Genomic DNA, 10,687 nt, shown 5'->3' with positions numbered 1-10,687 from the left:
AGAACAGTTTGATTGTGTATGACTTAGCTTTGGAGGAATTTTGCTCTAAACTGTAACAGGAGGAGGCATAACTGGATGCTGAACCAGGTCCCCAGAGTAGGGACTTGAGAACAGGATGGCAAGGAGGACCCATGCTCAGCTGATGATGACATCCATCCTCCTTGTGCCACCATCGTGCTTCAGCCAGAGTGCGCTGAGCAGCTGCCTTTCATCTTGCTCCTTGGGAGTTTGTGGTCAACTCATCCATACCATTACACTCACCATAAGTGTTTCTTTCCTAGATTCCCTTTAGCACTTTTTTTCTGAGGTGGTAAGGATCTTGGGCTGCCCTGTAAAGTAGGAAAGCGTTGTTCCACTACAGCTTCGTGGTATGAGGATTTAGCATAATCTCCCCCAATGTACTGCTAATTAAGATAAGGTTAAACAACATTAAGCAGATTATCAGAAGGCAAGTTGTTAACTGCTTCTAAGTAATGCATTTCCCAGCCCTTTCTGTCCCTCGCAGCTTCTTGGTGCTGCTGCAGATTTTAAAATGTTGGGAAGCGCAGGAACCCAGGGAAATTTTCCATCATGTCTGTGTGTATATACATGTATATATCTATAAGCCTTTATCCATCAGACAACCATTTCATGAAGTGATAAACTTACCAAGGAGGGCCCTGCGCATGTCCTTTTAAAAGATAGTATGCTGGGACATGAACCGTGGCTCTGCAGACACAGAGGTGCAGTGCCAGCCCACAGCACACAAGCAGGGAATGATTTGCACTGTACTTGTGGCTGATGGATGCTGATTTAATGGCATGCATCAAATATGTAACACCTCACTGTAACCTTAAACAAGAGCAAATTGGTATCATCCTTTCAGTAAGTGGACTCATTCATTTTGTGAAGATCTGCTCTGTAAACAAGCCACATTTCAGACTGGCTGATCAGATCCTGCTGCCATATGGCAGACCTGATTTTGCAAACTTAACTTCAGCTTGGCAGAAGGTGAGGCCACTGTAAAAGGGGACCCAGTCACCTAAGGTGACAAATGTCTCTCAAGGGCCGTAGGGGAATTGAAGGGACCAAACATCTCTTGGGGTGATCAGACCCCAAATGCAAAGCATGAGGCATGTCCAGTTGGATAGATGAGATTAAGAACTTAGTTGTGCTAAGTAGTGCCTGGCATTTCCTGGCAGTTTGGGGGACTAACAGCTGCTCCATCATGCACTTATAAAATTGAAAGGCAGAAGTAGGGATGGGAAGCTCACCGTGACCATACACATCCAGTGGTTGCAATGGCCGCTACCACCAGTCTAGCGCATTTTACAGGCTTACAACTTTAATCTGTTCTGCATAGCAAGTAGAGCTGGTGCAGATACATGGAGAAAACGGAACTAACAGGGCACCATCACAATTTGGAATAATAAACCCACAAAATTACCATGGGCCATGGTCAGCCCTTATATCCATGGCCTATTCCCTGGCCAGGTAAGAATCCCCTTGAGATAGCCCAGACAATAGTGAGGAATTGAAACCTGACACACTCGCTATCGAAGAGGAAACCAAATCTAATGCTTAAGCAGATGGTTACTCGTGTGAGTGAGAGCCAGGCGAGTGTCTCACTGGAACCGAGCTCCCTCATGTTACAGGTGATACCGTGAAAAGCCGAAATCAGGACTTAATAGTCAAAAGACTATTAAGCAGGTATCCTTTATTGCAGCGCTGGGCACACAGGGGATTTCTCCTCCTATTGTGTGCGCCTGATCAGGTTAATTGCATAGTTTATATACAGGTTCTATATACATATTCATTAGATTTCTGGGAAAAGTTTTACATATTCATTATCATACGCAGATGTCCCTCGCACAGGCGTATTCGAGGTCTTTGGTGGTCTTCTGTAGTCTTCCTCACTTGTGCACTGTTTGACCCTTCTCGGATGATTCTCCACAGTGTGATCTTCTACATGTTTTGATACATCTTATCCTAAAGAATGCTTGTTAGTGCCTCTATTATCTATGTCTATATTAATGACGCAGTTCTCCAGCTTTCTTCTTTGGTATCTTATACATTGTGCAGCGTACAAAACTCTGATCTACTACAGGTCAGCAAATAATTGGGTAAAGAAACAGCAAGACCATTGTGTTCAGAAAAATATCTTGTATCACAGGTAATGCTGAGAGTAAGTCCTGGCACAATTCCCCAGTTGAGGGTGTAAATATTGCAGGAAAGTATTTCAATCCTACACACAGGTTTCCAATAATGAATTAAAAAAGAAGGCGAAGAGCATGAGAAGTAAGGCGAGGTTTGGAGCTCCACCAGCTCCCAGCGCAGTCACCCCAGGCCAGGCTCTCCTCTGTGCTCAGGGAGAGCAGCACCTAGGAGGAGAAACGATGGCGATATTTAAGTCAGTTTAGCATTTCCAACTGTCCATGTTCTGAAATGCTCAACGCAGTCATGTTTTCTCCCCGAAAGAGCGGGAGAGCTGCAACGCTTAGATCTTTGCTTTACAAAAAACCCCCGATTGTTTCAAAATCAGCCTGCTCCAATGCAGGGCGGATTACCATAGCAGCTGGCTTCCCAGATTTCCACCCCTGCCAGTTACGAAGAATAGTGACTTGAATTGGAAACTAAAGCGTAATTATTTCTTCTGGCGCCTCTCCACAGACTCGAAAGGCGCGCCCAGCTTGCCCTTAGCAAAGATGGCAGCTGTGCCCGGGAACGCCCCGCTCTGCTCTCAGTAAAGATGACAGCTCACCATCGTCGCCTGTCCTACTTTGAAAAAGATGGCGGCTGGCGGACGTCCCTGTTGCTTCCCTCACTCAAGATGGCGCCCGACGGCTTTCTCTCCCTTTGCCCAGCTGGCAGCCGCCACCATCCCCCGCCCCGCTCTGCCCTCAGCCAACATGGCGCCTGCCCGCCCAACTTCAGCCGCCGCCCGCAGCAAACATGGCGGCTCCCCTTCAGTTTCCATTCTGCCCGCCTTTAACGCTCCTCCGCGGCGGCTTCGGCGGCTTCACCTCCGTCGACGCAAAGATGGCGGAAGCGATTGCGGCCGTTTGAATTCCAGCGAAGCCGCCAAAGCCGCGCACAAAGGAGCCGGACCCGTGGCCGCCGGCGGGACCCGCGGGCCGGCGCCGCTATGGACTCGCTGCCGGGGGAAGACCTGACGCTGCCGGTGGCGTTCGAGGGCAGGTAGGCGGGGGCTGGCCCCACCGCGGGTGCTGGGCTGAGGCGCCGGGCCCGCCGCCCCCCCCCCGTCCCCGCTGCTGCGTGTGGCGGGGCTGGGCCCGCTGGCCCCGGGGGGCTGTCGGGGGGACGGCACCCCCCCGGGCCGTCGGCTCCTCAGCGGTGTTCTCCTCCTTCTTCCTCAGCGTCTGCCAGCTGCCAGACGTCTCCCGCGGGGTCCTCCAGCCCGGCCCGCCCGGCGGCGAAGGTAAGGCCGGATCGGGAGCGGGAGCCCCCCCCCACGCCCCCGGGCGGTGCCGGGGGACGGCGGCCAGACCCCCGCGGCAGCGGCAGCCCGGCTCGGCGCCTCCCCGCCTGGGTCGGGGCGGGGGGCCGAGCCCCTCACCGCGCCGTCCCTGCTGGCGGAGGAGTCCGCCCGCCTCCGCCGGGGGCTCGGCGCTTCGGGCGGGTCTCGAAAGCTGAGGGAAAAAAACCCTCATGCCTGAGGGAAAAAAGGCAGGAAACGGCTTTAAGGGACGCGGCTTTTTGCAAGCGGTGGCTTTTTAAGACTAGACCCCGCCAGCAGCTGCCACGGTTACCGCTGTCTCCTGCGTTGCCTGCGGTCATGGCTTTGAGTCTTAGGTAAGATGGTCAGCGGTTTTGTGGAGCCTGTACTTAAAATACTTAGAATATTCGGCAAGGCAATGCTGCTGTTTCTTGTTCTGCTGAGTTTTGGGGAAGTTGCATGCTGCGTGTCGTCAGGTTTTCCAGTTCAGCTCTTCAGAGTTACTTCCTGCCTGAACATCAGATCTAGACTCAGTATCTTAGCTTTTATCTATTCATGCGTTAAGAAGCCTTCCTATCTAGTTCCTGTTGAACAGAAGCTGTAATTCAGTACGTTTTTTCTATATGATGACCGCGTAACTATGTTCATCTTCAGGGTGGGAGACTTGCTTGAAAGACTTACTTTAAATGGCTGAATAGTACTGTTTTGAAACCTTCGATCTGTGTTGTTAACTGTTCCGTGCTCTGTTATGTAAATTTGAGGTGTATGTTTTTGATTTCTCTTTATGCGTGCATGTATCCAGCAACATAACTTGGCTGACTTCATGGTATAGATTGCGTAGGTAATTGAAACTAAGGAAGATCTCTTTGCTCGTGGAAGGAAGCAAATATAAGAAACATACCTGTGCTGCAAAATAATGTTATTGTATTCTGCATGTGCTCTAGGAAAGCTGTCTTGTGAAATTAATTAGAATGTCAAGATTTGAAAACCACTGGCTGATATTCTTTGGGTTATTTTCAAGACTCCTCTCCATAGTTGCGTAACAATTTTGGAATTACTTTAAATACTTTATTTTAGTTAGTATGAGAGTCAGTTTGAGTCCTCAGCTACCTCTTCTTTATTTCAGATGATGCGAGTGCTATGTGTTTTATACATCTTGGTTTAAATGTGTGATGTTGGAATTTGGGAGCTTAAGTGAGAGACAATTTACTGTGATCAGAAAGAAATCTAGATACCAACTACTTAGTAGCACTAACACGTAATGTAAACAAGGGGCAAAAAAATGCCTCCCTTGCTTCCCAAAAGGTGTTGTACTTTTATTATGTTTAGATTAAGGTAGGCCTTTGCTGTTTCTAAATTGTAGCCTAGTTTAGAGATTCTGCTGTCTGAACTTCTGTCTTCTTAAATGTCTAGTGTTACCAGATGTGGCAGAAGATACAGTCTCACCAACTAGAGCTCGGACCATGAAGGACTATGAAAATGTAAGCAGATTTTTAATATAAGACTTGGTGACAGCTTTATGGCCAAGATATTTCTAACATGCTGGCTAAAGGTTTTGCTCTCTGGGTCAGGTTCTTAGTTTGTGTCAGTCAACGCAGTTGATTGAATCTGTTGGAGGTGTGACCAGCTGGCAACCTGTGCTTTGAACCTCCATTTCTTAAGTATTGCTTTCAAAAACAGGCAAAAATTTGTTGTTGAGACTAGCCAACTGCTGGTCTTGAGTTGCAAAACAAAAATTGGCGTGCTCTGCTCAAAAGTTCATGCAATCACCAGAAACATAAGAAATTGATTTGCAAGTCTGCAATTGATTTATTTCAGGAAAACATCGAGTTTATTTTCATTTAGACTAGTACAGGATTTGGCTTTTTAATTCACTTACTGCTGTATAATACTTCTACCTTTATAATTATGTACAAGTGTGCTTGGAATACTTTTGTTGTAAAGGTCTAGTATCATTGTGACAATCCTGTAGATAAAACTGGTTTTGGGACTTACTAGAATATAAAGGAAAACATTAGAATTTTTTTTTTAAAAAAGACATTAATTGTATTTGTTTTTTAAATTGAAGAAGCCAATTGTTTATAACTTCTGAATGATGATTTGGTTGGGGTATAGCTGTGTTGCATGACAACTCCCCTGTAAAGTTTTAAATTGTTTAACTCAAGTTCTTATGATTGTGTGCTCTGAGATGACTGCTACAGATAAAGGCTGTGGCTTGTTATCTTTAGGATGTGTTCAAGTGTCTGCAGTTTTTAGTGTGCTTCTGTAACGTTGTTATGTTTGAAATGAGTGTTTCTTCTAAACTCTTTCCGTTTCTTGTGGGCTTACAGCCCTCTGAGGAGAAAGCTGTGGTCTTCGCTCAGAATTTAAAGCTTGTTTTGGAAAGCCTTGGTGAAGGATGTTTTTTACAGTCTGTATCTACTTCACTTTTTTGTTTTTGTATAGTGGCTGGGGTAGAAAGACACTACCTTGGCATTAGTGTACGCTTAAAATCTTTTACCGTGATATGTGCCAAAGACCTCAGCCTAGAATATAGATTCTGCAATGTTCATTTTCACAGGGGAAAAAGTTGTAGAAGGGAGGAAAAAAATCTGTTGTTTGTTCTGTGTGATATCGAGGAGAAAGGGTCTCCCCACACATCTTTGGATTCCCGATACGTACAGACCCTTTGTGTTAAACTGGGCTGTAATACTTCTCATAGGCTTTTATGCGTGCCAACAGTAGAATGAAGCTCAAAAATCCATTCAAGTAAAGGAAGAAGAATCCATTAAACACAATTGAACACAGAGGTATTTCTGTAACTTCTGTTTTTGAGTCTTTAAGATTGCTGGTAGCTGGAAGGCTAAACTTCAGAAAGGGAGCATTTACTTTCTTTGTCCTTTTACTATTTACCAAGCATCCAGTAGTAGCTGCGTTTAGATGCACTTTTGGACTGACATTGGAAGGCTGTTCTTATCCCACTTTAAACCAAATCTGAATTAGCAGGTAAAGTTTCTGATAGATAAAGTTTGCTGGCAACACCAAGCTGTGTGGTGTGGGCAACATGCTGGAGGGAAGGGATGCCATCCAGAGGGACTTTGACAGGCTGGAGAGTTGAGCCCGTGTGAACCTCATGAAGTTCAACAAGGCCAAGTGCAAGGTCCTGCACATGGATCGGGGCAATCCCAAGCACAAATACAGGCTGGGTGATGAGTGGATTGAGAGCAGCCCTGAGGAGAAGGACCTGGGTGGGTGTTAGTTGACAAGAAGCTCAACATGACCCAGCAACGCGTGCTTGCAGCTCCCGTGTCCTCGGCCACATCAAAAGAAGCATGACCAGCAGGTTGAGGGAGGCAGTTCTCCCCCTCTACTGTGCTCTCGTGAGACCCCACCTGCAGTACTGCGTCCAGATTTGGGGTCCCCAACATAAGAAGGACACGGACCTGTTGGTGTGGGTCTGGAGGAGGGCCACGAAGATGATCAAAGGGCTGGAGCACCTCTCCTATGAAGACAGGCTGAGAGAGTTGGGGTTGTTCCACCCGGAGAAGAGAAGGCTCCGGGGAGACCTTCTAGCAGCCTTCCAGTACCTAAAGGGGCCTACAGGAAAGCTGGGGAGAGACTTTTTACAAGGGCAGGTACTGATAGGACAGGGGGTAATGGCTTTAAACGGAAAGAGGGTAGATTTAGATTAGGTATAAGGAAGAAGTTCTTTATGGTGAGGGTGGTGAGGTCCTGGGAGAGGTTGCCCAGAGAGGTTGTGGCTGCCCCATCCCTGGCAGTGTTCAAGGCCAGGTTGGATGGGGCTTTGAGCAACCTGGTCTAGTGGAAGGTGTCCCTGACATGGCAGGGGGGTTGGAACTAGATGATCTTTAAGGTCCCTTCCAACCCAAACCATTGTATGATTCTATGAGGTCTCTTGCTCGGAGGTGGTTTGTGTGCGTATATATATATATTACTGCATGAATTTGCTGATATTTGAGGCTATGTTATTTATACAGGATATGAGAAGGAAGGTATGAAAAGAGTAGGCTCCTTGCCTTGCAGATCAGAGAGAACAGGATGGGTGTAATGACCCTTGAATGGGCTAAAGGGTGGATCCATGCAGAAAAGGTCCTTTAAAGTTTAGACCTGGAGAAAATGCTGAGCTAGATAATATTAGAGGTGTAGACTTTTTTTAGTATTTATGGTGGTGTCCCACTTTCTTGCAATATGGGGGGGACCACCTTGTGATAGAAAATGTGATTACATCGGCAAAGTGAAAGGCATCTCTAATTGAGGACCTCGTTATGGTGTATTAGACGTTCATGAATAGAAAGGGTGATTGGTATCAAGTTAGGGAACTAAGCAATAATATTAGTGGTTTTTTCCTTGTCTCCCCAAACCCACTTAGAGTCTTGCTGTCTTGTCAAATGGCCTCTGTGGGCAAAAACTGTGTTGCACTGTGAAATGCGTTTTGCATAAAAGTGGCTCTATGCAGACTTGGAAAGGAGCTAAACCGAGCTGGGCAAGTGGTGTTTGCTACCATGCTGTCTGTGGTGTGGCATATTCTGTGTAGAGTGTATTTCATTGTCCTGTTTTTTCAAGAAGTGTCTGCTATTTCTCTTCTTTCATTCCTTTTTTAAATACAGAAATCAAAATGCATAAAGGAATTAAGACCAAATCTTTAAATGCGTAAGTCGACAGTATTGCCATTAAAATCCCTTTGCAGTGTGAACTTGTTCCTATTTTAAAGGTTGTCTTTTATTAAAGCTATAACTTTTTAATTTTAGCCTGCCTGAATTAACTTTCCTCTGAGAAACTGAATGTCAGAGACAACATTTGTTTCACTTCTTGGTTCATGATTGTGTAGTCTGTTTTGTTTGCTTTTTGAAAATAGTACCCTTAAGCTCTTTGGTTTAATTCTGTTGCCACTGAAACACAGGTGAGTAGAATTAAGGTATGCTGAGTTCTTTTGAAATTGTTTTTTCCTTTTGCCTCAGAAATGTATTGAATGTGTGAAGACTGACAGCTTAAAAAAACCAAACCACTAACCAAATGCTGTAAGGTCCGCTCTCGCTAGTTGAACATAGTACTGAACTTGCCAGCAAGATATGCAGGATCTAGCACAGTTCTGCAGCCTTGTTTTCTTTAAGAAACCTTTAATTTCTTTGCTTACTTGGAATAAGGATTTCAGCTTTGAGCAATATTCTGCATTGGGCTCTGACTTGAATTGAAATACAAAGTTGCATTGTTTTCATGCTTACATCTATTTGAATATTCCAAAATAGTCATTCCAGTTACTCAACATACCGCATGATACTCATGAGGTATCATGGTTTAAGCAGTTACAACTTGCATAGCTCAAGTTTTTATCCGCTACTGTTTGTGATCATCCAGTTGGAATTGCAGGGAAACAAAGATAAAGTTAAATATATGTATTGCTACTGTTTATAAAGACAGGCTTCTTTAGGATGTGCGAATGGGCCACAAAGTTTATGTAGTCAAGCATATTTTTAGTTGCTTGGGTGATAGTTGTGTGAATAACGACAAGGCATCTTGCTGGGCAAAGATTATTAGACTGAAGAATTGTTTGCAGATGCAGGTTCTGAGTACAGTTACAGAAAATAATTTTAGGTTTCACAAGCCAAATATTTTTAAGAATTGTATTGCTAATAATTTTTACAAGTGGTACTATACTGTTCTGGAAGTGCCTACATAAATATTTTATTAGTAGCTCTGTAACATTAGATTTCCTTTTGCTGAAAGCGTCTGGCAGGGGACACAAGTCTTATTTGAATGAATGTTTTATGCTTAGTATCTTTAAAAAAAATGTAGAGGGAGACTCCGTTCTTTAATGAAACCATCAATTGTGTTATTGCTTCTACTAGGAAGGTGAAAAATCATAAGCAATTTTTTCCCAAAGAATTGCACTGTGAAATATGGGATGGGATAAAGGTTTTATTGGTGTTCGATTCGGCTCACATGCCTTGTGTGCTTGTGGCTTTTCTTCCCATGAATAAGGCTATCATTGCAAGCTTTTGCTAAGCAAGTACTTCTGTTTCAACATGACATCTTATATTTTGTTCTAAGTTCTATTTTATAGAAGAAAGAACTACTTAATATTTCTAGATTTAAAAAACTCTCTTGGATTCTTTTTGTGTAAAGTCAGACAATGTTTTAGTACTTAAAGAAGGAATAGTCTAGAGCACTGTTTGCACAAAAGCATGTATTATATTTTTTAACAATACTATTTTATAATTATTTGCTTAAGTGCTAGTGTCTCAGAGTTTTGCAGGGCTAAAAATAAACACAAGCTAAATGATAACATCTTATACAAACACACAAAGTTTCTGTGTGTGCCAGTGTGCCTATATATCTTAAAACCAAAATGAAACTGAAAAACAAACCCCAAAACATTCAGAAGGGGTAGGCTGGAGTGTGATTTCTTGTTCAGGTTGGGAATGGAGGTGGGGAAAAGAAATGTTATGGCTGGGATGGGATGTTCTGTGATAAGTGCTGAAGCTATAGAAGCCAGAAACCTGTTGAAGGACTTGGAGTATTTGCAGCTCCCTGTGTGACACTATTTTGGAGGGAAGGATGTTCATTTTGACTTGGGTGTCATATGCTGTTATTAACACCTTCACAGTTTGAACGTGTGTCTGTATATCACCAACACATATGTACACATTTATGTCCAGTGGGTTGAATTTTAATCTCGCACTGTGGAGAGCAAAACCAAATGATAGTAGTTTTCACTCTTTATTTTACTTGGTTTGAAACACATGATGTAATTTGCTCATTTTCTTTCTTATTTCATAGCAAATCACTGATCTGAAAAAAGAGAACTTCAACCTGAAGCTTCGCATATACTTTCTGGAGGAGCGAATGCAGCAGAAGTTTGATGGTCCCACTGAAGAAATATACAAAATTGTATGCATTTAGAATAATTTAACAGAACTATATCTCTTTTTGAAGAGTTTGTTTTGTGGGGAGGTTACCTGTTTTACTGAACTTTTGAGTCTTTTTTTGTTGTTGGAAATTTTGGCATGATAACTTTATTTTATTCTGGCCTAATCCTTTTCAGTAATAACTAAGTTAAAATGACCATTGTAAGGTGTGGAAAAATTAGTTTCAAATGCATGAGTGTGCTTACTTATGGGACAGACTAAGAGATGTTTTGTTTCCAGTAAGTGGTTATGAATCTTCAGTAGTTGTGCTACTGAAATCATATACTGAATGGGTAATAGAAGAAGCAGCATGCTTCTTCTGAATTTGGCATGTAGTTATTCTGCT

At 43.7% G+C, this 10,687-nt stretch overlaps 1 protein-coding gene and 1 long non-coding RNA gene across 4 annotated transcripts in view; one reads left to right on the top strand and one right to left on the bottom strand.

Annotated features, from left to right (window-relative positions):
• Positions 1–1,676: 1,676 nt before the first annotated feature.
• LOC138682111 (uncharacterized) lies at positions 1,677–3,135 on the bottom strand. Its single transcript, XR_011322325.1, has 2 exons — positions 3,003–3,135; positions 1,677–2,360 (listed from the first exon to the last, which is right to left on the bottom strand). It is a non-coding gene; the product is annotated as an uncharacterized lncRNA (long non-coding RNA).
• CDK5RAP2 (CDK5 regulatory subunit associated protein 2) overlaps positions 2,971–10,687 on the top strand; it is an 84,141-nt gene continuing 76,424 nt past the window's right edge. Inside the window, exons 1-4 of one of the 3 annotated variants that reach the window (XM_069771769.1) lie at positions 2,971–3,177; positions 3,357–3,418; positions 4,850–4,917; positions 10,214–10,324. In XM_069771769.1, coding sequence (XP_069627870.1) covers positions 3,125–3,177; positions 3,357–3,418; positions 4,850–4,917; positions 10,214–10,324 — 294 coding nt within the window. In that variant the 5' untranslated portion in view covers positions 2,971–3,124. The remainder of the gene's footprint in view (positions 3,178–3,356; positions 3,419–4,849; positions 4,918–10,213; positions 10,325–10,687) is intronic. The other 2 variants (XM_069771768.1, XM_069771770.1) reach the window with 2 other exon arrangements.

This window comes from Haliaeetus albicilla, chromosome 26 (genome assembly GCF_947461875.1).
Source record: "Haliaeetus albicilla chromosome 26, bHalAlb1.1, whole genome shotgun sequence".
Taxonomy (NCBI): Eukaryota; Metazoa; Chordata; class Aves; order Accipitriformes; family Accipitridae; genus Haliaeetus; species Haliaeetus albicilla.
The sequence above is the reverse complement of the archived record's forward strand: the minus strand, read 5'-3'. Positions and strand labels throughout refer to the sequence as shown.